Source organism: Bos grunniens, chromosome 11, assembly GCF_055505025.1.
Source record: "Bos grunniens cultivar Pamir isolate PY7600 chromosome 11, Bosgru_T2T1.0, whole genome shotgun sequence".
Lineage (NCBI taxonomy): Eukaryota > Metazoa > Chordata > Mammalia > Artiodactyla > Bovidae > Bos > Bos grunniens.
Genome location: NC_141175.1, coordinates 76773131 through 76797006, shown reverse-complemented (window position 1 = coordinate 76797006; position 23876 = coordinate 76773131). Strand labels below are relative to the sequence as shown.

The window sequence follows — 23876 nt, the reverse complement described above, 5'->3', positions numbered from 1 at the left end:
TGGATAGATATTAATAATTATATAGAATTATTTTTCTTATCATGATATTTTCTAAACCAATATAGTAAAATGTTGAGTCTCAGTATATGGGTGTGCACTGTACAATTATTTCAACTTTTCATATATTTAAAAATATCACAATAAAATGTTGGGGGAAATTAAAAGAACTTTGAATACATATTAAACCTTTGGATGGCTATGATTTACCAATATGGGAGGAAAGTTATGACCAACCTAGATAGCATATTCAAAAGCAGAGACATTACTTTGCCAACAAAGGTTCGTCTAGTCAAGGCTATGGTTTTTCCTGTGGTCATGTATGGATGTGAGAGTTGGACTGTGAAGAAGGCTGAGTGCCGAAGAATTGATTGCTTTTGAACTGTGGTATTGGAGAAGACTCTTGAGAGTCCCTTGGACTGCAAGGAGATCCAACCAGTCCATTCTGAAGGAGATCAGCCCTGGGATTTCTTTGGAAGGAATGATGCTAAAGCTGAAACTCCAGTACTTTGGCCACCTCATGCGAAGAGTTGACTCATTGGAAGAGACTCTGATGCTGGGAGGGACTGGGGGCAGGAGGAGAAGGGGACGGCAGAGGATGAGATGGCTGGATGGCATCACGGACTCGATGGACGTGAGTTTGAGTGAACTCTGGGAGTTGGTGATGGACAGGGAGGCCTGGCGTGCTGCGATTCATGGGGTCACAAAGAGTCGGACACGACTGAGCGACTGAACTGAAATGAAAACAGTGTTAAAAGGCTGGCGTCCTGATTGAATCCTATTAGTTGAAGCTTTTATCAGTTTTGAGAACTTGGGCAAATTGTAATGGGCTTTCCTCTATTCTAAAATGTGAATGATATCTTCATCATAGAGTTTTATGAGATTAAGTGGGTTGAATTATATAAAATACTTATCAAGATGCTTGACATATAATAAACTTTCAATAAGTTAAAGGGTCAAAAAAACTTACAAAAGCATTGCAATTAAAACCATAATTTTATTGTCCTATAAGAGTCAATTCTGATAAATAAAATACCTTCTAGCAAATATTGGATATATTTTTCAATACCTTCAAAGATAGAAACTATGAAAGTTAAATATTTTAAAATATTTAAGCATTTTCTTTTACTTCCATAAAAGATAGGGCCCTAGAAAGAAAAATAAAACATTTTTTTTTCTTATAGATTTCTTAACTTCAGTGTCATTCAGCACATTTGTTGCATGCTATTGCTGAGATCCTGAGCTAGGAGATAAGGAAGCAAAATTGAGACAGGGTTCCTACCCACAAGGAGTTCACAGCCTACTATTTAATGCTTCACTGCTCTTTAGAACTAAATGCCAGACCAACAGGATGAAATATGCCTTTAGATGCTTACTTTACATTAATTTTAATAGTATAATTTAAAATTTTAATAATTATTAAGTTTAGGATCTAGATGTGGGATAAATAGATATCTAGGACAGCACTGTCCAATAGAACTTCCTGTGATGATGAAACTGTTCTGTAAATGTGTTGTTCAGTATAGTAACCATGGGTCACGTATGGGTACTGAGCCCTTGAAATGTTGCCTAGTGCAGTTGAAAAGACACATTTTTAATTTAGCTTAATATAGCTGCCTGTGTCTTGTGGGTACCAGATTGGACAGTGCATCTCCAGAGTCTATATTTCTCAAACTGTCTGAGGAAAAGGACTAGTTATTTCAAATTTCAAATCTCTTATGGACTAATATTTTTGTAAAAATGCAGTTAAAATTACTGTAAGGATGAAATGAGAAAAAAAATTACAGTCATGCAAAACACCATCTCATTTTTGAAATAGTAGATACAGCAGACATAAAATTAATCTGTCATCACTGTAAAAGTTTCTAAACAATCTGTTGTTATCATGTGCCAGTGACAAATAGTTTTTTTTTTTTTATTTTATTTTATTTTTAAACTTTACATAATTGTTATTAGTTTTGCCAAATATCAAAATGAATCCACCACAGGTATACATGTGTTCCCCATCCTGAACCCTCCTCCCTCCTCCCTCCCCATACCATCCCTCTGGGTCGTCCCAGTGCACTAGCCCCAAGCATCCAGTATCATGCATCGAACCTGGACTGGTGATTCGTTTCATACATGATTGTATACATGTTTCAATGTCATTCTCCCAAATCTTCCCACCCTGTCCCTCTCCCATAGAGTCCATAAGACTGTTCTATACATCAGTGTCTCTTTTGCTGTCTCGTACACAGGGTTATTGTTACCATCTTTCTAAATTCCATATATATGTGTTATTATACTGTATTGGTGTTTTTCCTTCTGGCTTACTTCACTCTGTATAATAGGCTCCAGTTTCATCCACCTCATTAGAACTGATTCAAATGTTTTCTTTTTAATGGCTGAGTAATATTCCATTGTGTATATGTACCATAGCTTTCTTATCCATTGATCTGCTGATGGACATCTAGGTTGCTTCCATGTCCTGGCTATTGTAAACAGTGCTGCGATGAACAGTGGGGTACACGTGTCTCTTTCCCTTCTGGTTTCCTCAGTGTGTATGCCCAGCAGTGGGATTGCTGGATCATAAGGCAGTTCTATTTCCAGTTTTTTAAGGAATCTCCACACTGTTCTCCATAGTGGCTGTACTAGTTTGCATTCCCACCAACAGGGTAAGAGGGTTCCCTTTTCTCCACACCCTCTCCAGCATTTATTATTTGTAGACTTTTGGATCACAGCCATTCTGACTGGCATGAAATGGTACCTCATAGTGGTTTTGATTTGCATTTCTCTGATAATGAGTGATGTTGAGCATCTTTTCATGTGTTTGTTAGCCATCTGTATGTCTTCTCTGGAGAAATGTCTATTTAGTTCTTTGGCCCATTTTTTGATTGGGTCATTTATTTTTCTGGAGTTGAGCTGTAGGAGTTGCTTGTATATTTTTGAGATTAGTTGTTTGTCAGTTGCTTCATTTGCTATTATTTTCTCCCATTCTGAAGGCTGCCTTTTCACCTTGCTGATAGTTTCCTTTGATGTGCAGAAGCTTTTAAGCTTAATTAGGTCCCATTTGTTTATTTTTGCTTTTATTTCCAATATTCTGGGAGGTGGGTCATAGAAGATCCTGCTGTAATGTATGTCAGAGAGTGTTTTGCCTATGTTCTCCTCTAGGAGTTTTATAGTTTCTGGTCTTACATTGAGATCTTTAATCCATTTTGAGTTTATTTTTGTGTATGGTGTTAGAAAGTGTTCTAGTTTCATTCTTTTACAAGTGGTTGACCAGATTTCCCAGCACCACTTGTTAAAGAGATTGTCTTTAATCCATTGTATATTCTTGCCTCCTCTGTCAAAGATAAGGTGTCCATATGTGCGTGGATTTATTTCTGGGCTTTCTATTTTGTTCCATTGATCTATATTTCTGTCTTTGTGCCAGTACCATACTGTCTTGATAACTGTGGCTTTGTAGTAGAGCCTGAAGTCAGGTAGGTTGATTCCTCCAGTTCCATTCTTCTTTCTCAAGATCGCTTTGGCTATTCGAGGAAAAAGAAATAAAAGGAATCCAAATTGGAAAAGAAGAAGTAAAACTCTCACTATTTGCAGATGACATGATCCTCTACATAGAAAACCCTAAAGACTCCACTAGAAAATTACTAGAACTAATCAATGACTATAGTAAAGTTGCAGGATATAAAATCAACACACAGAAATCCCTTGCATTCCTATATACTAATAATGAGAAAACAGAAAGAGAAATTAAGGAAACAATTCCATTCACCATTGCAACGGAAATAATAAAATACTTAGGAATATATCTACCTAAAGAAACTAAAGACCTATATATAGAAAACTATAAAACACTAGAAATATACCATGTTCATGGATTGGAAGAATCAATATAGTGAAAATGAGTATACTACCCAAAGCAATTTATAGATTCAATGCAATCCCTATCAAGCTACCAACAGTATTCTTGACAAATAGTTTTTAGACGGGCCATGGTCATGGACCACATTTTGAGCTAGGTAGAGAGTCTTTTTTTGCCTGATGTGCCTAACACATAATTTCCTGAAACCAACTCTTTGTTAATATTACTGGTGGAGATATTACTTAATATTACTTAAAATTCCATATTTAAGTATAATTCAGTAATGTGTTTACTGATATCACAGTTAACATTCCTTATAGCAAGTCTTGTCCAGGACAGCTGAATATTGACATTGTAATGTAGTCAACTTGAAGGTAGACCGGGAGGGCTTATTTGATCCAGTGAAGCCATTTTTGCAGTTGGAGATATAAGCTGAAAAATCCTTCCTCCTATAAAGTTCAGCTCGATATTTACAGCAGCCAAATTTGCTCAGCAACAGAAAGAAATCCCTTTGGAATGCCTTTGTGAAAATTGCGTACAGAAACGGATTGGCGCATGAATTGACAGGATAAAAGAGAACCAGTAGAACCTTTGAGTTGGTTACTGTAATGAGGGGCACTTTGAAGGCAGCTGAGATGGCAAAGAAAGAGATTGGTGCCATGCAGGTGAAATCGGTGAAGATGAGGACTGCCATTTTCTTAGCAATCTTTGTATCTTTGTTGGTAGCCATCAGCTCTGGATTTTGAACTGCAAAATAAATTTTAATGTAGCAAGCACAAATGATGATGAAGGCCATCACGTTGAGAATCAGGATGGTTAAGATGTAGACCTGTGAGAGAGTGCTTTCCACATCCATGGGGAGGCAAATGCTGACCTTCATGTAATTGCTGACACCCACAAGAGGCAACACGGCAATGAGAGTAGAAAAGAGCCATCCTCCGAGCATGACTGGAATGGCATGTTTCAGTCGCAGCTTTTGGTCCAGTTGAATAGCATAGGTGATGGTGTGCCATCTTTCTAGTGTGATGACTGTGAGGGTGTAGACAGAGAGTTCACTTGCAAACACAGTGAAAAAGCCAGCTGCGCTGCACCCACTCCCTGTCTGCCAGTCTATGGCATGGTTGTAATACTGGCCTTTGGTCTGGGCATCGACTGAGGCAATGAGCAGCAGGTACAGCCCCATGCAGAAGTCTGCAAAGGAGAGGTTGCACATGAGAAAGCGGGGGACTGTCAGTTTGTAACGACTGGTCAGGAGAACAAAGAGGACAGTCACATTTCCCGTGATGGCTAGGATATTAATCAGCCAAATCAGGACTCTAAGGAAGTCGTAGCCCATAATGTCTTCACAGGGATTGAAAGCATCTGGTTCAGGAGCACACTGGAGTGTCTTGGGTAAGCAGAAACCATAGTCATAATCCCAGCCACTCAGTTCACTCTCAGCAAAGATGGCAGAATAACTGTAAGAAGAATATTGTGACTCAGTGTAAACTTAAGAGATTTTCTATGATTCTGGGTATTGAAAAACATTTAGAAATCGCCCCTAGTGGTTTTTTGTTTTCTTTTTTTTTTAAGGAGAGCAAACTAAAGGAAACGAAGTCAAAACAGCCTCAATCTTATATTTATTTGTTATCTGAGAACTCTGAATTGGCGTAGGAGTTCCTTAAGAAGGGAATGAAAAGCCATTTAGATTTTTTTTTAATATGCAGATTTTACACAGTGATGCAAGGATTTAATGAAGCTGTTTACAGAGCATTCTTTTCTTTGGAAAACAAATTTAGAGACATAATCTATGCTTGCTCAATCTAAAAAAACTTTCTTGACATTTTCTTAGCTATTTATCTCCTTTAGTTGCTAACCAAATTGCTATCAAGCTGTTTGTCTGCAGTAGAACACAAATGGGATTGAAAGGCTCACACTGTTGAAGATTATCAGCTTTGGGAGGACATGCTGAAGTCCTTGGCTAATCAGGCAGCCCAGTTGAGAAATGGAACCAAGGTTAGGTTACTCAGAAGAAATTTAGGAGCAGAGGAAGAACAGAGTCATGAACAATAGAAAGAAATAATTGAAAATAGATAATTCTTAGGATATGAGTCAGATTCAGAGAGTGGACTGACTGAAGAGGGACTGTGTCCCTAGTGAAGGAATGGTTCCACTCTGGCACTCCCTTTCTCCCAACCCCACTGCTACTGCTTGAGTTCAGATTTTCATTCTTTCTAATGGGACAGTTACATTAGTTTTCTTCTTGGCATCCTTCCCCCAATTTTAGCCCTCTTCCTAGTCCATCTGTATATTCCTACTGGAATGGCTTGTCTTACGCACATTACATTAATTCAAACATTTATTAGTTTCTCATTGGCTATGGGATGAACTCCAGACTCCTTGTGAAGACCTCTGAGTCTCTCCTTGATCTGCATTCTGTCTCCTCTTGTAACCTCATTGCGAAGAAGCTGCGTGTGTGCGCGTGCGCAGGCACACCCAGTCGTGCCTGACTCTTTGCGACCCCATAGACTGTAGCCCACCAAGCTCCTCTGTCCATGGAATTTTCCAGGCAAGAATACTGAGTGGGTTGCCATTTCCTATTCTAGGGGATTTTCTTAAACCAGGGATAAAACCTGCATGTCTTCTGCCTTCTGCATTGGCAGACCTGTTCTGTACATGTAGCTTACCTGGGAAGCCCTTAAGAAGCCATAGTGCCATACAGTTCAGAACATAGGCTCTGAAGCAAGACTGCCTGGGTTCCAGCTTTTACCAGCTGGGAGAGTTATTTAACATTTCTGTTCTTTAATTCTTCATTTGTCAAATAAGGATAGTAATCACACCTCCCCTCACTGTATTGTGCTAAAGGATTAAATGCATTAAAACATGTAAAATTTTTAGGATAATGCCTGATACCTAGTAAGTACTCAGTGACTGTTAGAGATTCTTATAATTATCTCTTGCAAATCCTTTGTGCAACCCTTTGGTCACATGAAAAGACTTGTGGCTTTCAGAACGGGTTTTGCTGTCTTGTCCCTTTGTCTTGGAATGTGTTGTTTTTTCTTCCCCCGTCTCCCTCATTTCTCTGGAGAATTCCTCCTCATCTTCAAAGATAATCGTCTCTATGAAGCCTTTCTTGATTCTACACCTCTAAGGAGTTTATCACCCCTCCTCTAAGCTGCATTTACTATTGTAATTCTCAAACTAACATGGCCATTATGTGATGATACATGGCTTATTTAACAGTATATGAAACTATTCTTTAATAACTATGAAGGCAGGGGACTCCATCTTGTTTATGTCTGAACTCTCAGTGCTTCACACAGTTTTGTCCCAGAGTATTCATTCAATAAATGTCGTGGGATGAATAAACCGGGGTGATGCTGGCTTGGGAAGGGATCGTGAGGCTGCAGGAACAGTGAGTGATACAGGATGATGCGTGTGTGTGCTGTGCATTCATGTCTGACTCTCTGTGACCCCATGGACTGTAGCCCACCAGGCTCCTCTGTCCATGGAATTTTCCAGGCAAGAATACTAGAGTGGGTTTCCATTTCCTTCTCCAGGGGATCTTCCCAAGCCAGGGACTGAACCCACATCTCCTGCCTTGGCAGGCGGATTCTTTACCACCTGGGAAGCCCCATGATGCATGTAGGCTTTACAAATTTTCTCTTTGCCCACAGTCAGCTAACATAATCTTGAAAGGTGGAGAAATGGGCATAATTTTTCTGTCGGGGCCATTACAAATATATATCTCACCCCAGAGTTTCTCACACATTAAAAGAGCATTTTTCTCTACTCTCAAAACGTAACTTCTCATTTTCTGTAGAAGGGAGTGTGTACCTAATACTGTTACTGGATAAAATGATATATTTGAGCAACACAATTACCTAAGGGAAAGAACATAGATTTCCAAAAAAGGGAAAAGAAATCTATGACCTGGGACACCAAAAAATGTGCTACAGTGTCACAGAAACCAGATTGAGACTGGAAAAGTACTACTGCCGCTCACAGGAGACTGCGTAGGAAACTCACTCGTTTTATTATTAAATATACCTAGCATATTTGTTTGTACTCATCCCATGCACATCAGTATAATTACCTAATTTTTAAATCTTTAAAGAGATAATGGTGGCTATCAGAGTGATGAAGGACCTGGGAAAAGCCCTTCATTTTATTGGTAAGGAGACCAAGATTAAAGGAGATAAGTCCCTTGCCCAGGCCCCTCAGCACTGACCTAGTGGCAACACGAGGTCTTCATATGCATCGTCCAGGGGACTTTCTTCTACTCCACCATCTCTCAGGGTTTTTCAAGGTGTGGCCCTTGGACCACTTCCATCAGAATCACTAGAGTGTTCATTACAACGCAGATTCCTTGGCTTCACTTCAGACCCTGAATCAAACTCTCTAGGGACAGAGCCCAGAAATGTGCATTGTAAGCAAGTTCTCTGGATGATTCCTACAAAATAATCACCTTCATTACATTACATGAGAACTTTCCAACTATTGTTGCCTTGGTTTCCTTTACTACATTCCCCTTATCAAAATAACTCCAGCTGCTACTAGAAGCACTAATTTAAAGATGTTAACAATTCTGCCATGGTTTCTGAATAAACTTACGTCACTAAGAGATCAAACAGGTTTCCTTTTCCACTCCCCTGGTCCCTCGCTCTTTCTTTTTTTGCCCTACTGGGCATTTGTCTAGGTTTTTCTCCCTGCTGATTTGTCTTCGGACTGAATACCTATCTGCTGCTACTTACATTTGTGCCCTGGGACGACTCCTGAGGGCATCAACATGCTTGTTGGCAAAACCCTGCATGGAGCTGTCTTTAGTACTGAAGGCTGTGCAGAGAGTGTGAATGGACTTGGATGGGCTTAGCAGCATTGAGGCAGAGGAAGGAGCAACAGTAGCACCACTGCTCCAGCAGCAATCAGTAGACAGGAAAAAAGACGGGGGTTTTAGGAGGACAGTGGGGCCAACCACAGCAGTGAGGACACCAAAATATCTTAAGGAGAGCAGATAAGACTCAGTGGCTGGCTCTAGAATTTCTGAACTCCAGACACTCAGGAATAGCAATCTGGTGGGAAGGGAAGGAAGGGGATTTATCACAAGAAATGTTTTCACAGGGAGCACATTCTTTTTACTTAGATTATGTGTTAATTTTTGGTAGTTTTGGGGGATGCTGAAGATTGCTGCTGCTAAGTCGCTTCAGTCATGTCCAACTCTGTGTGACCCCATAGACGGCAGGCCACCAGGTTTCTCCAATGCATGAAAGTGAAAAGTGAAAGTGAAGTCACTCAGTCATGTCCGACTCTTAGCGACCCCATGGACTGCAGCCCACCAGGCTCCCCCGTCTCTGGGATTCTCCAGGCAAGAACACTGGAGTGGGTTGCCATTTCCTTCTCCAATGCATGAAAGTGAAAAGTGAAAGTGAAGTCACTCAGTCATGTCCGACTCTTCGTGACCCCATGGACTGCAGCCTTCCAGGCTCCTCCGTCCATGGGATTTTCCAGTCAAGAGTACTGGATTGGAGTGCCATTGCCTTCGCCAATGCTGAAGACTAGAGGACTTGCAGTGTTAGCATGGCAGACTCAAGATTGGATGCTTACTTGGGAAGGCGTGGAGTGGTAGGGGCTGATGGTTATTGAGACTGAGCTAAAGTCTCCCCTCCCCCTAAAACACCCCTTGATGGTACCACAGACTATACCCAAAAGTCGTTTCCTACTGATGAAAAAAAACCATATGATTGCAAAAGTGTTATGTGGAAGGTGATAATGGAGAGAGTATTGCGAGAGAAGAGTGGGAAGGCTGAGGAAAGGGAATGCTGGAGGATAGATGGTGTCAGACCTAAATGAAAGGGAAAAAGTATAGAAGAATAGAGACTATAATATAAGGTACCCTAGCTGTCACAGTCTTTAAAAACTCCCTTTACTCTCATGCTTCTGAAAGCCAAATGATGTTTCTATTGTCCCTTACAGTTGAGGAAAAAAGTCTCAGAAAAGATAAGTATTGTCAAGGGAAACCTAATGTTACAGGAACATTAGTGCCAAGAATTCATATCCAAGTCTGAGGAGCTCCAGACCCCAGGGTCCTTCCATCATACCGCCCTGTGCCTCTATATATCTTGCAGATTGATAGGAAAAAAAGAGAAAAGACAAAAAGATGTAGAAGAGAGAATGGAGATTGGTAGGGTGCCTTAGAAGGGCATCTGGTTTGGTTTTGTAGCCTGAGGGGCATGGAGGGGGGGATGGGAGTGGAAGGGAAGTAATAACACTCGCAAATCACAGCAAATGTGGCATCGGGACACTTTTGAGGCACGCACCTTTACCGCTGCACCAAAGTGTCATGCCTTTGGGTTAAATTTCCCCCCAAAGAACCAGCATATTAAGTTATAATTTATAGCCTTTTCTATTTTAATGTGCCTTGACCTACTGAGCCTCATTCTCGTATCAGTGGGCTTCCCTGGTGGCTCAGATGGTAAAGTGTCTGCCTGTAATGCGGGAGACCTGGGTTCGATCCCTGGGTTGGGAAGATCCCCTGGAGAAGGAAATGGCAACCCACCCTGGTACTCTTGCCTGGAAAATTCCATGGATGGAGGAGAGAGCCAGACATGACCGAACAACTTCACTGGTTCCTTTACAATTGAAGGTATATGAAATGCCAAGGCAGTAGGAAAATGTTTTTTTTTTTTTTTAAATCAGGGGCTTCCCTGATGGCTCCGTGGTTAAGAACCTGCCTGCCAATGCAGGGCACACAGGTTTGATCCCTTTCTGGGAAGATCCCACATGCCGCAGAGGAACTAAGCCCGTGTGCCACAACTACTGAGCCTGTGCTCTAGAGCCTGGAGGCCGCAACTGCTGAGCCCATGCGCCATAACTGCTGAAGCTGGTGCATCTGAGAGCCCATGCCCTGCAACAAGAGAAGCCACCACAGTGAGAAACCTGCCCACTATGAGAAGGGTAGGCCCCGTTCATCACAACCAGAGAAAGCCCGAGCAGCAACGGAGACCCAGTATAGCCCCAAATAAATAAATCTTTAAAAAAATATCAGTCAGTAGAATAGAAATGCAGCTCCCATCCAATATGTGTCAGTGATAGTGTTAGGTCTAAATAATTTTAAGCTCTAGAGCATAATGATCAAGGTGGCCTAAGTCTCTCCGAAGGGGAGTGGCTGCTTCTAGAAGCTGTCTACAATCAGTTAATCTTTGTGGAATGCTGACCACATGACTAGTGAAAAATCCTTACAAGTGAGGCTATCATTAAACAAGTCCTTAGTGACATCAGAATACCTGCAAAGAAAATTTTAATTTTGGAAGAGAATTTAATATGACTGTAAAATGAATATGTAGGTATGTTTTTACAAGTATTTTTGTAAACAGTTGAAGAGATAATTGATCACCTGGACTGCCTTGTAAAAACACACACACACACACACACACCCCATTTTAAAGCTATTAAAATATGCTTTGCAAACATGGCCCCAACCAAGACTTTTATGAAAAGAAAATCGTTGGCACTGATAACGCTAAGGTGCCCACAGAATGAGACATGACTCCCCGAGTTTCCTTCCATGCAAATACTTACAGTGTTTCATTATTTGGTCTCCTTGCTGTGCTTTCACATTGTTTGGAAAAGTTTTTAAAAATGGAAAATGAAAAATTCTGCCTGAAAGAGGTAAAAAAAAACAAACAAAAAAACCAGTTGAGCTTTTGGTCTTTAAGCCTGCTCATGTCTGTTTATGCTTTGTTCTTCCAAATTCTTTCCCTATTACACCTGCGTTGTGTTCTGTACCATTGTCCTAACTGAAACACTTCCAGGGGAGAGAGTGAAGGCTTCCGAGTTGTCATTAGAGTGCTTCCAGCTTAGATAAAATGCTTCTGAATGCTAAGTGTTTTGTGTGGGCTCTAGAGATGAAAAAACTTAAATTTGTCTCATTGAATCCTGGATTTTTCAGTGCTCATTAAAAGATAACTTTGTGGCATATTAAGGTTTTCTACTCACCACTCTCCTCCCCACATCGGCCTTGATGAACAAATAACCATTCAGAGTTCATGGCTTTGAATTATAACTGGGAATCTCTCTTGTAAAGATTTGAAGATTCTGGACCTGGCTTTAAAATGATGTGAATTTTCAGCCTTTTTGGCTTATGTGCAGAAATATAATGTGGTTGCTCCCTATTCCTCCATCTTTCCCTCTAAGAACTTTAGCCTGTGGAAAGGGGTAAATGTCAAGAAATTAAAAGAAGGCTATACTTGTATTCCTAAGATGAAACCGTGGTGAAGCACAAAGGAAAACTGGATGGAGAAACAGAGAGAAGAAGAGCAGGCTGTGCGAATTCCAGCCTTTCCTGAAGAGGAAAGAGGAATGTAATTCAAGATGGATATTTCTATTTATTATTCTTCTCCAACATTAACAGGGCTTCTCAGGTGGCGCTAGTGGTAAAGAACCCTCCTGCCAATTTGATCCCTGGGTTGGGAAGATCCCCTAGAGGAGAGCATGGTAACCCACTTCAGTACTCTTGCCTGGAAAATGCCATGGACAGAGGAGCCTACAATTGCAGCCTACAGGTGGGCCACAATCCACAGGCTGACACAGTTGGACAGGACTGAAGCGACTTAGCACGTTAGCGATATTACTGAGGCAATCCCTTGTAGGAATGACTTTGTGTAAAAGCAGGATGGTGGGGAATACATAAGGACTGTTTGACCTACTGGACTCACTTTCAGAAGTTACTCAGCTGATTATTTCGCCTTTGCAAGAAAGCGGGAGTGAGAAAGAGAGATTGTGTGTGTGTTTGATGCTGACTCTGCATCTGATACTTAGAGATGCTCCACATGAACCAATCTGCAATTAACAGGAAATGTGGTTGTTCTTGGCCTTCAGCTCTGTCTACTCTCTCTCTTTTGGAATTTTAATCAGAGACACCAAGGAGAGTTTGGGGGCCATCTGCCTGGGCAGCTGTGTGGGTTATCCAGGCTCCGCAGCTGCAGGGCAGAGGGCTGACCCAGAGTTTGCACAAACATCCACTGGCCCAGCTTCACGCTCTCCATCCTCACTAGCATCCAAGGTTTCTGACTTCAGGGATAGAGAGGGGGTCAGCTGAAACTTGTCATCCTAATCAAGACAACTGCTGTGTGACTGCATTACCCTCTCACTTGGTGCTGGCCCACAGCTGTGTAATGCCCCCCCCACCCGCCACTGCTTTTATTTTAACCCATAGGTGGTAGTCTCTTCTTTCATCTGCTGGAATAAAACACCCCTGAACTAAAGCTTTAACATGTCAATGACTTCAGAAGGGATGCAGCCTCCTTTCCCACAAAAGTGGAAATGTCCGGAATCAGCTTTGTCCCGAGCCAGCATCTGTGCTGCGTGGTGTCCCCGTCGTTCTCTCACCGGCTTTGCTCACTCACAGCCCAGAGCGCTGCTTTACAGAAGCAAATCTGAGTGCTTCTGTTCTGAGCTCTCCAGTGGCTCCTCATCCTCTCAGCGACTTGGCCTTACACTCATCATAGCTCACCTCTCCCTGGTCTCCTCTGCTCACTCATCCTCCTCTCTGTAACCATAAGCTGTCTTGTTCTGGTTTTTCTGAATGACTGTCATTCCATGGCCTCTTGCCTTTGTGCCTTCACAAAAGCTCTTCCATCTTCTTGGCATGCTTTCTGTCACACCTGTCTAGCTAATTGCTACCTGTTCTTCAGAGCTCAGCAGAAGTCACTTCCTGGGGAAGTCTTCCATAAGCCCTGTTGCCATTTAGAAATTCTCCCTCTGTTCTCGCAGAGTCCTGTGTTCTGTTCTCAGCTGTATCATAACAATTGCTGGACTGCATCTAAGTATTGGCTGTCTTTTGTGTTGTCCTCAAATAGCTGCTTATGGCTCTGATGGTTGGGATGAGCTCTTACTCATCTTTGTAGCTTCAGATTTTTGCACAGTGTTTTTCTGGAACACGGTGAATACTCAGATAATGTTCTCTGAAGCTCAGTTAGTGGCACACAGCTTTCTGGGCACAGCAAATGGCCTGTCTTCTTGGTTACCCCGAAAACTTCAGGTAGCTCCATACCTCCCTATCTATTCGAGGTATGAAGTGGGTGTACGAAGATAACGTGCTGGTTGATTAATTGTAAATAGGTTGATCCCCAAAACAGTTGCCTCCTGGTGACACTCTCTTAATGCCTCATCTAATTAATTCTTTGAGAATCTTCTTAGGCTGTATAATATTCTTTTAGGGCAATGTTTTTCCAGCTGTGAGTTGTGACCCATTAGTGGGTCATGAAAGCAATAAGGTGAATCAAGACTAGCGTTGAAAGCAAACAAACATGAAATAAAATAGACAAGAGAACATAGTGTATGCTGGATAACCAGCATAACCGACAAGGACTTCCTGTATAGCACATGGAACTCTGCTCAGTGTTAGGTAGCAGCCCGAATGGGAGGGGTTTTGGGGGAGAATGGATACACGGATACGTGTGGCTGAGTCCCTTCACTGTTCACCTGCAACTATCACAGCGTTGTTTGTCAATCAGCTATATCCCAATATAGAACAAAGAGTTAAAAAAAATAAAATTATGCAAAAGAAAGAAAAAAAGAATAACAGTGTCTCACATGTAAAACAGTTAAGTAGTGCTCTGTTTTATTTCAGTTACATGTGTCGTGTTTACTGGTTGCAATGTAAAAAAAAGTACTTCTTTGTATGTATTACAGTGGGAAAAAAATCTGGAAGAGAGTGCTTTAAGGAAAGAATAAAATCCTTCACACCCTGCCATTCCGTTCCGGACTGAAGTGAATTAATTGAATCAGTAAGACCACCCCACCTCCCTGAAGCCAGCACTGGTCACAAACCCACAAACCAGCCAGGAGCTTCTGCCTTTTCCATTCTCATACCAAGCTAATCCTTAGGGAGCTAGGATTCTGTTCTATAATAGAAGATAGTCTTCTGCCGGGAGAGAAATAGCTTTTTTAAAAAAAGCAGTGAAAACCTTCTGTAGTGTTCTGTGTATTTTTTTTAACTAAAGATTAAGACATTAGGTAAAATTGACCTTATTGAGCCTACTTCCCCCACTTCTTTAGAAATGATGCTCTTTGATAAGGATTAGAGCTCCTTGATCTTTGAGGTACCAGTTTTGTACTTCATTTTGCAACTGTAGTTATAGCCTGATTTAAGGCTCTAATTGAATTAGCTCAGAATAAGTGACAAGGGTCTTTTCGCTGCAGGGTGAATCGACTCTTTGGAGTCAGTTTTCAGGAGGCACAGGACAGTTTGTTTTCTTCTTGTCTGTCTGAGAGTGACCCCATGACCACGGTGACTGTGGTGCTGGTTTAGACGGCAGGCAGTAAAAGGGCAGGATGCTGCTGACCAGCTGACTATTTTCAGATCTGAGTTTCTACCACGCTTGGCAGGCTCTACCTTTTGTTTTTTTACTTACTCGTTTGTTGGCAAGTTTCTAAAAGCACAGCAGTGGCTGGGGTAAGTCAGTGTGGCATCCAGGAGGTTGGTAAATTTTTCTCTTGATGGCAGTTTTTTCAGAAAATAGGATGATGTGGCAATTAGTGTCTGAATGGACTCTAGCCCATAGCTAGGCAGGGCCTGCAGTTTAGTGGAAGAAATATCCCTGAAAAGTAAAAAAAAAGAGAAAGGCTTACTTATTTATTTAATATACTTGATTCATAGAATGAAACTTTGTCTCAACAATAGCATCCTTCTAGGTTCTGAGGCATTTTTTCTCCATCTTGCTTTCTCCCTGATTCTCTGTTTCAGTTACTCTCATTAAGATCTGAATTCAAAAAAGCTACGTTGTGTTTTCCCTCATATTGACCCCACTATCCATTCATTAGGATTTCCTTTCTCCCTTCTCCTGCTTCCTTTCTCCCTCCCTTTCCTTCCCTCCACTTAGCTGAAGTAAAATAACCACTTGCTTTATGATAGAGCAGGCACATGCAGTGACACCAGCTTTGTGCTCTAGCCCAGGGGGAAGTATTTAGGGCTTCAGATGCCTCTCTCTTTGTGGATCAAGCTCCACAGAGTAGGTTTTCATGACGCACAGGCTGCTTATGCTATTAAGAGCCACTGTGCGGCATTAGCCATCATCTACCTTCTCTAAAGGCAAACTGGATTCATCAGTCCAAAGCAAGCGAATACTCATGCAAGCAGAATTGTGTGGAAAGCTCAGGGTTTTTCAAACAAGGTCCTGAACCCCTTAGCTTTTCTAAACCTGAGGCAATGTGCAAGAAACCTCCAAACAAATTAAATGTGAGAAGGAAGAATAAGTGGGCATTTAAAAATTCTTCCTGTCTTCCTGCTGATACACTATGAAGATTTTCAGGCAGCACCACCCCCTTCAGCACCCTGACCCAGTACTTAGTGCCCAGCGCATGGGATGGGATCAGTGGGTGATCGATGGACAGATGAACTTGACACCATGGAGTGATGACCAGGGTTGGTCCTTGGTGGAGTAATCAGGGTGGCAGAATTTGCCTCGGGGATGGCAGACTCTTACTGCTTTTCTGCCCTTATTGATTTAGGTAACCAGTGTTCTCATTCCGTTTTACAGAGTATTTCTGTTAGATGTATTAGGAATTGAGTACCTGATTCTTTACAGGACTGGTGAATTTTTTTGTTTTTATTATTTTGGAGTGGAAGTAATATGTTCTAAGTTAGGATTCTATAAATGTCAAGGTCTCATTACAAAGGAGTAAATCTCTGATGATAGATTTTCCGTTTCACTGAGTGACTTATGGGGGAAATATTTTGGGGGTATGGATGGGAGGGATGCTTATAAACCCTAAGGGCATAATGCGGATAATCATTTGGGTAGTAAAGAGACCTAGGCCTGGTTCCACTGTTCTGAAAAAGTCAAAGTAAATGCCCACAGGGCTCACAGTCACTTCCAAGCAGGCGGGCTGAGCAGCTTTTCAAGGGAAAAACTGTCACGCTGAGTGTCTTACAACCATGCTCACTCATTCTTATACCTGACCAAAGGCAACTCTCCTAGCTGTTCATTGCCCAAGTAGGTGGCCAGTTTGCTGTAAGAACTCTGCCTGTAGGGTGTGCTAGCCCGGAGTACTTTGAATACAAGACATGTAGACAGGAACCCCTATGGTAGGATGGCAGAAGCTGAGAGACAGCAGAGAAAGCAATGAGCAGGAGCCATGAGGAAGTGGAAGCCACGAGGAAGCAGAAGTCATGAGGCGGAGTGGAGAACAGAGAAGTAGGACTGATGATGCCAGAAGTTAGGGAGTGGAGAAAGTCAGGAGTTTTGGTGGCGGGAGTTAGGATGTCAAGAGACTCAGGGTAATAGGAAAGAAGTAGAGTCAGACTGATAACAGGAGTTGATAGTGGTGGGAGCTAGGAACCAAAGGAAGTCAGGAGTTGATAGGAAAGAGGAGTTAGGGAGGAGTCAGGAGTTGAGAGTGGCAGGGGCTAAGAAGTAGAGTTTGGGGCTTATAATGGGGGAATATAGAAAAGTAGACAAGATCATGAGTAGATACTGGCAGGAGCTGGGGTATAAAGAGTAACTGTGTCAGTTCATTCCTTCCTCTCATCAAAACCTTAGCGCCTCCTCACCTCACTCAAAGAGTAGCCATAGGCCCCTGACCTGGCTCTCGCCACCTCTCTGCCCTGCTCTGGGCCCTTCCCCTTGGCTCACTTGGCCACACTGTTCTCTTCTTTGTCCTTCCAACACGTGCAGATCCTGCCCAGTTCCCTCCAACTGGAATGCTCTTCCTGCTGATGCCCACACAGCTTTGCTCCCTCCTTTCTTTCAGGTATTTGCTTAAATATCACTTTTTCAGGACAGTCTTCCCTGACCATCCTCCTGAAAATACTAACTGCCCCTCCTGAGAACTCTCTTCGCCCAGCCAGCTAAGTTTCTCCACTCCACGACCATCTGGTGTAGTACATATTTTCTTTACTCATTTGATCCTTGTCCATCTTCCCCACTCTATGAAGGCAGAGACATTTGTCTTTTCTTACTCACTGCCGTTTCCCTGATGCCTAATTCAGTGCCTGGCACATAGTATGGACATACAGTTATTGGAAAAATCAATGAATGAATGAATAAACAGATGAACTGTACTACACTGCTCACTCTCTTTCTAGTACTTTTCTCATTTTTAATAATTATATTTATTTATTTTAAGTTGATTGATGATTGCTTTATAATATTGGTTTGATTCTGTCATACATCAACATGAATTAACCATAGATATACCTATGTCCCCTCCCTCTTGAAACTCCTACCCACCTCCCACCCTTTCCCACTCCTCTAGTTTAATACAGAACCCCAGTTTGAGTTCCCTGAGTCATACAGCAAATTTCCATTGGCTCTATATTTTACCTATGTTAGTGTATGTGCTTCCATGCTACTCTCTCCATTCATCTTAATACTTTTCTCATTTTAAAGTCATGTGCCTGTTTATCACTTTGCCTGTTCATCATTCTTTCCCCTCCATAGTGTAATGTTTTTTTATAGGGCATCAACCAGAGCCCACCACTGTCTCTGCAGCGTGGTGCCTGGTAAACAGGATGTGTTCAAGCCGTGCTTGAAGGCATTAGTGATGGGGTGCCAGAGTAGGAAGTAGTGGGCCGGCACCTCTGCGGAGAGGTGAGGCGGCCTCTGCTGTGAGAGCTGCGGCGTGTTTGGAGCCCTCTTGCATTTCTCCCTGAAGTCTGGCTACAGCTGCAATTGTTTTCTATAGGATGTTTCTGGCTTCCCAAGGCGTTGTCGGGAGACTACTGGTTTAATCTCCTGTTCGTCTTGATGTTCCCATGTGTCCTTATGTTCAATGCCCATTAACTGAGGGAACTTCGCTCTGCTCCTTGCATCCTCAGAGAGCCTGACACAACAGCAGCTCACTCAACCTTAATTCTCACGAGGGAATACCAGGGAACACCGGACCCCCTCTGCCAGCACGTGAAGAGGCCCGCCATATTTGATGCTGATTGAACTGTGTCTCACCCAAATTCATATGTTGAAGTCCTAACTCTCAGTACCTCAGAATGTGACCTTAATTGCAATAGGATCTTTCCAGAGGTAATCAGGTTACAATGAGATCATGAGGATGGGGCCTAATCCAATATGACTGGTATCTCTATACAAAGGGGGAAATTTGGAGACAGAGAAACACATCGAATACTCTGTGAAGACTAGAGTTCTACTGCCACAACCAAAGGGAGCTACCAGGAGCCGGGAGAGGTCTGGCATAAGTCCTTCCCTCGCAGGCCGCAGGAGGAAGCCGGCTTGCTGACAGCCTCGTTTCAGACTTGAGCCTCTAGAACTGCAGACAGCACAGTTCTGTTGTTTCAATCCCTAGTGGGTGGTGCTTTGTTAGGGTAGTCCTTTCCCATGCAGAGACTGGTTCCCCTGCAAACCCAGCTGGGGATGATGTGACTAGACACCCTGAGCAGGCCTGTTGGGCGGCACCAGTGTACTCACAAAATGCTAGGCCCCGTGGCCCCCCGGAAGGCATCGTTGTGCATCTTCTCCAGGCGTGCATTTTCCTTCAGCTCCCTGTGGGGAAGGACAGAGCCCTTAGTGGGTTTTTCAGCTCATATGTTAACAGTCAAAGCTGTGCGCATGCACGTTCGGGCCAGCCCATGTATGTGGTGCTCGGGGGTGGAGGCGAGAAGGAGGGGCTGTGGGTAAAATGCAAAAACGGTATTCTTGTCTTTGGCACAACTGTGAAATCTTGGGTGTTTGACTCTGCCCTTTCCCTGCAGTTTCCCCCTCTCTCAGTGGAACCCTTTGTCCTACCACTGAAAGCACTCCCACTGCTGCCCTGGAGCTGTGCACGTTTACTCCAGGCAGCTGGGCAGGGCAGAAATGCTGCTCCAGCGTTCAAGGCTGAAGGGTGCGGGTGCAGCGCACTCTGTACCAGGCTCGCAGCCATCGTGACCTTGCAGAGCTCAGTGTCTATTAATAGTAATATACTGAAGTTTGCAAATCTTAAAAGCAGCGTCCGTTCAAAGCTACCCCCTTTCATCGTGTTAATTGGACTCTTTTTCTTGCAGCTGTGTATTTCTCCTTGGGCCTCCCAGGTGGCGCTAGTGGTCAAGAACCTGGCTGCCAATGCAGGAGCCATAAGCGACTGGGGTTCGATCCCTGGGTCGGGAAGATCCCCTGGACAAGGGCATGGCAACCCACTCCAGTATTCTTGCCTGGAGAATCCCATGGACAGAGGAGCCTGGTGGGCTACAGTCCATAGTGTCACACAGAGTCAGACATGACTGAAGTGACTGAGCATACATGCATGTACATTTTTTCGGTGGGTGACAAAGGGGAAGAAGAACAGTCTGTATAGAAAATTGCCTCCTACACCAGTCTCGGCTATGTGTCTGATCATCACTAGGTATGTGTGTTGTAGGAAAAAAAGGGTTGAAGGCCACTACTCTTAAGGAACCCAAAAGCTGCAATGGGAGTAGCCACCTGAGGGCTTCTGGTTCCTTTTAGGGCTCCCCTGGTAGCTCAGATGGTAAAGAATCTGCCTGTAATGCAGGAGACTGGAGTTCGATCCCTGGGTCAAGGAAGATCCCCTGGAGAACAGCTACCCACTCCAGTATTCTTGCCTGCAGAATTCCACAGCTTAGAGTAAACTTCTCAGGACCACCTTGGCTTGGCCCCACTGAGCAGCTCCCATCTGGGCCCTGACGGTGCTGTCTCCAAGCACAGGCCCTTCTGGATGGACAAGGGAGCTGGGAAAGGAGTCCCTGGGCTCAGACTTGCCAGATCAAACTTTTGATCACTTTCTTCCTACAAGAGAAGGGTGGTATTTCAAAGAACTTTCTGGAAAATCCTGGACAATGGGCACAGTGTCCATTTGTTTTTGGCATGATGATTTTGAACACGGGACATGATTCTTCTAGTAGCACTGTTACAGTGGTGAAAGAAATATACCAACACCCGCTGCCCCTCCCTTGCAAGATCCTGTGTAATTAGGCAGCTCATCTCATAGCTTTACATCTTCTTTATCATCTTTCTGCAAGACTCCACATCACCCTTGCCATTTAAGAACTGCAAAAGCCCCTGCATTTCACCCATTGGTGGCTGTTTTCCATATGCTTCTACTAAGCATTTTCCTTGGGAAGCCTCAGCCCTTTCATCACAATGCACCCGTCCGTCTCACATCGTCCCATCCCCTGGGTATATTTCCACTTTCAAAGCAATGAGGTTGTCAGAGTCAATTGGTATTTAAAATCTAAATCAAAAGAAAATTTCCTTCCCAAACCTCCCTGGCTCTTCTTCCTGATTTGGTTTATTTTAATTATGTTCAGTTGTGGTCATAAATCATGGAAACCAGGCTCTGTGAGCAAATAATCCTCGTGTCAGCCAGGTCAAATTAACTGTTCAAATTTTATGACAGCTTTTCGCATGTTTTATTAAAACTCGGATCTTTCTGTATAATGATAACTCTGCGTTATGTAACTCGGCCAAAAAGAAATCAAATTTATCTACCACGTTTCCTGCAGGTTCCTTTGGGAACTCTCCCAAGTGGCATGGCCATCTAGGCATGAGAGACACAGGCAGGCAGGATGACCTTGTGAGGTACAGTGGGAGAACCCCCAGATTCCAGCCAAGGCTTCCTTAATGTGGGTGCCCAGGGAATGGTAGGGAGGGACTCTGGGACCCCTGGAGGTATCTGAGGGTAACCGTCTGAGGTTGCTCCCCTCCACCATATCTGCCTTAGTAACTAGCATATTTGAGGACTTTTCAGTGCTCTGGTGTCACTGTTCTGGACAGCTCTGGACAGGCCTCTACACGAGGAAGGGGTCAGAAATGGGGCTGGATTTATAGTTGGAACATTTTGCCCAGTTCTTTTGAAAACTATTCCCTCTGCCCTGCTCAAACCCTTCAGTGGGTCTCCTTCCCCTCAGAAGAGAATTCAGACCCCTTCCCATGGCCCCTCAGTCCTGACGCCTTGCTCCTGACACATCTCCATGATGATCTCATCCAGTGTCCCTCTTGCTGACGGCCCTGCAGTCACACCAGCCTCCTCCCAATTCTTGGAGTTTATCAACTTCTTTTCTTGCTCAACTCAGGCCCTTTGCACATGCTGGTCCCTCTTTCTGTAATGTGCTTCCTCTCATGACTGCCAGGGCTGACCCCTTGTCATCCTTAAGACTCAGCCTAAATGTTATATCCTTGGTGAGGGCTGTCCCTGAGCACCTCACCTAGAGTCAGTCTCCTGGCTGTGGTCTCTCAGATCTCAGTAATGAGTTATTTTCCTTCACGGTATTTATCACTGCCTACAATGAGTTCATTTATTTTTTGCCTTTTGGTCCATCTCTTCTGCTAGAAACTTCATGAGGGCAGGGACTGTTCCCACTGTACCGCTGCAGACCCAGCCCTTAACACCGTGCCTCATATATTGGTGATGCTCAACAGATGTGACGTGTTGAATGAATAAATGAATGAAATAGGTTTGTGTTCTTGGCAAACTGATTTGTGATCTTGGTTTCCTCTTTTTTGAAACTATGAGGTATGGGGCATTCATACTAATGGGACTTTGGGAACTTTTTAAGTCCACACTGGTTTCAGTGCCTCTAAAGGGGTTGACCAGGACCTCCCTCCTTATGCCCTGCTTTCCCTCACTGCCCAAAGCTGCGCCCTGCTGGCTGCCTCCTCACCTCTGACTTTGCTCTGGCTTCTTTTCCTCATCTATTGCGTTCCCTTAATTGTACCCTCAGTCCTCCAATTTTTCCTCCTTGTGCAGCTGACCAGGGCCACACAGGACTTCACGTACCCCCTCTCCTCAGGGACTTCTGACTCTGTGTCTGCCCTGGTCTGCCCCTTCCCTCTGCTCTTCCAACCCTCTGCCCTTTCTGCTAACCCATCCACCAACCTTCCCTGAGCAGCCCTCTCATACTTTCTACCCCAGGACTTTCAAAGGCTTGTTTTCTACAGCAGAGTCCAAATTATTTACCCCAGCATCGAAGGTCCTTCCTGCTTTGTCCTTGATCCACATCTAGGACTTTTTAAATGCTACTATTTTCTGGGCTATGAGCACATCCTAAGCACCTTCCTCTGGGCTTTTCTTGTCCTCTGAACATAGTACATTTTCCTTCTATCTCTGCTTGTCCAAGTTAAGCCCAGCTCAAGGTCTGCGTCTCTCATGAGGCTTTCTCTAATTCCCTTCTCTTCTGCCCCTGAAATCCCAGAGGACTTTACCTCTCTCCAGCCAGGCACCATACTTTGCCTTCTGTTTTAGTAACTACTTAGTGTACAGTTTACATACCATTTAGGAGTGTTTCTTCCTAGGCTGTAAACTCCTGCAGGGCAAACACCAGGGCTTAGTCATCTTCGTTTCATCTCAAAATATAGCAGGTTCCTTCAAACACAGCTGAAGCCTGGCAAACACTCGTCAATACCAGTATGAGGCCTCTGGGAGTGCTGTGCCCGGAGAGGATAGGCCTCTGATTTTAATTCAGCAGAAACAGATTCAACTGGCCAGAGTGAAACCTGCATTGAATTCAAGTCCACCAGAAAATGAGGGAAAATCTACTCCATGATAGGAAGGACAGCTTTTTAAAAAGCTGCCATTTCTTGAGCACTTAGAATGTGCCAGACCTGTGTTAAGTGCATGAAAACATAATCATATTTAGTACCATTCATTCATAATTAATTATGTAATACAGATAATAAGTGAGCACCTACTCTATGCTACACACTGTGCTAAGTACTGAGGATACAACACAGAGCTTTTCATTTTGGTGGGCTATCCTCCACACAAACCCATTAGCAGCTCCATTTTATGGATGAAACACTATGGTTTAGACTGGTTAAGTGACTTGCTCAAGATTAAGGTGATAAATGATGGAATTGGAATTTCAGTCCCAGTTAGTGACTGTTAGATCTGTTTTCTTAGCCACCAAGCTACATAACATGGTATCAGTATAATAGGGTCTTTAATTAATATTTATCATTAAAGTATGTAGTGTACTATATTTAGACTTATGCTACTCAACTCCAGACTGGCAGCATTAGCATCTCCAGGGAGCTTGTTAAAATTTCAGATTTTCAGGCCCTACCCTAGACCTACTAAATTAAAATGTCTTGGGGTGGGGCCTGGGATC

General features: G+C 43.3%; 2 protein-coding genes across 40 annotated transcripts in view; one reads left to right on the top strand and one right to left on the bottom strand.

Annotated features, from left to right (window-relative positions):
* GTF2A1L (general transcription factor IIA subunit 1 like) overlaps positions 1 to 23876 on the top strand; it is a 170652-nt gene that overhangs the window by 53728 nt on the left and 93048 nt on the right. The window lies entirely within an intron of this gene.
* The window catches only part of LHCGR (luteinizing hormone/choriogonadotropin receptor), a 137419-nt gene that overhangs the window by 70622 nt on the left and 42921 nt on the right, over positions 1 to 23876 (bottom strand). For 13 of the 35 annotated variants that reach the window (XM_086326995.1, XM_086326996.1, XM_086327000.1 and 10 more), the window contains 3 exons: positions 19243 to 19317; positions 15235 to 15420; positions 11399 to 11479 (listed from right to left, as the gene is read on the bottom strand). In XM_086326995.1, the coding sequence (XP_086183121.1) occupies positions 11399 to 11479; positions 15235 to 15420; positions 19243 to 19317 (342 nt within the window). Of the gene's footprint in view, positions 1 to 974; positions 5299 to 5442; positions 10725 to 11398; positions 11480 to 15234; positions 15421 to 19242; positions 19318 to 23038; positions 23263 to 23876 lie in introns of those variants that run through there. The other 22 variants (XM_086326987.1, XM_086326998.1, XM_086327023.1 and 19 more) reach the window with 10 other exon arrangements.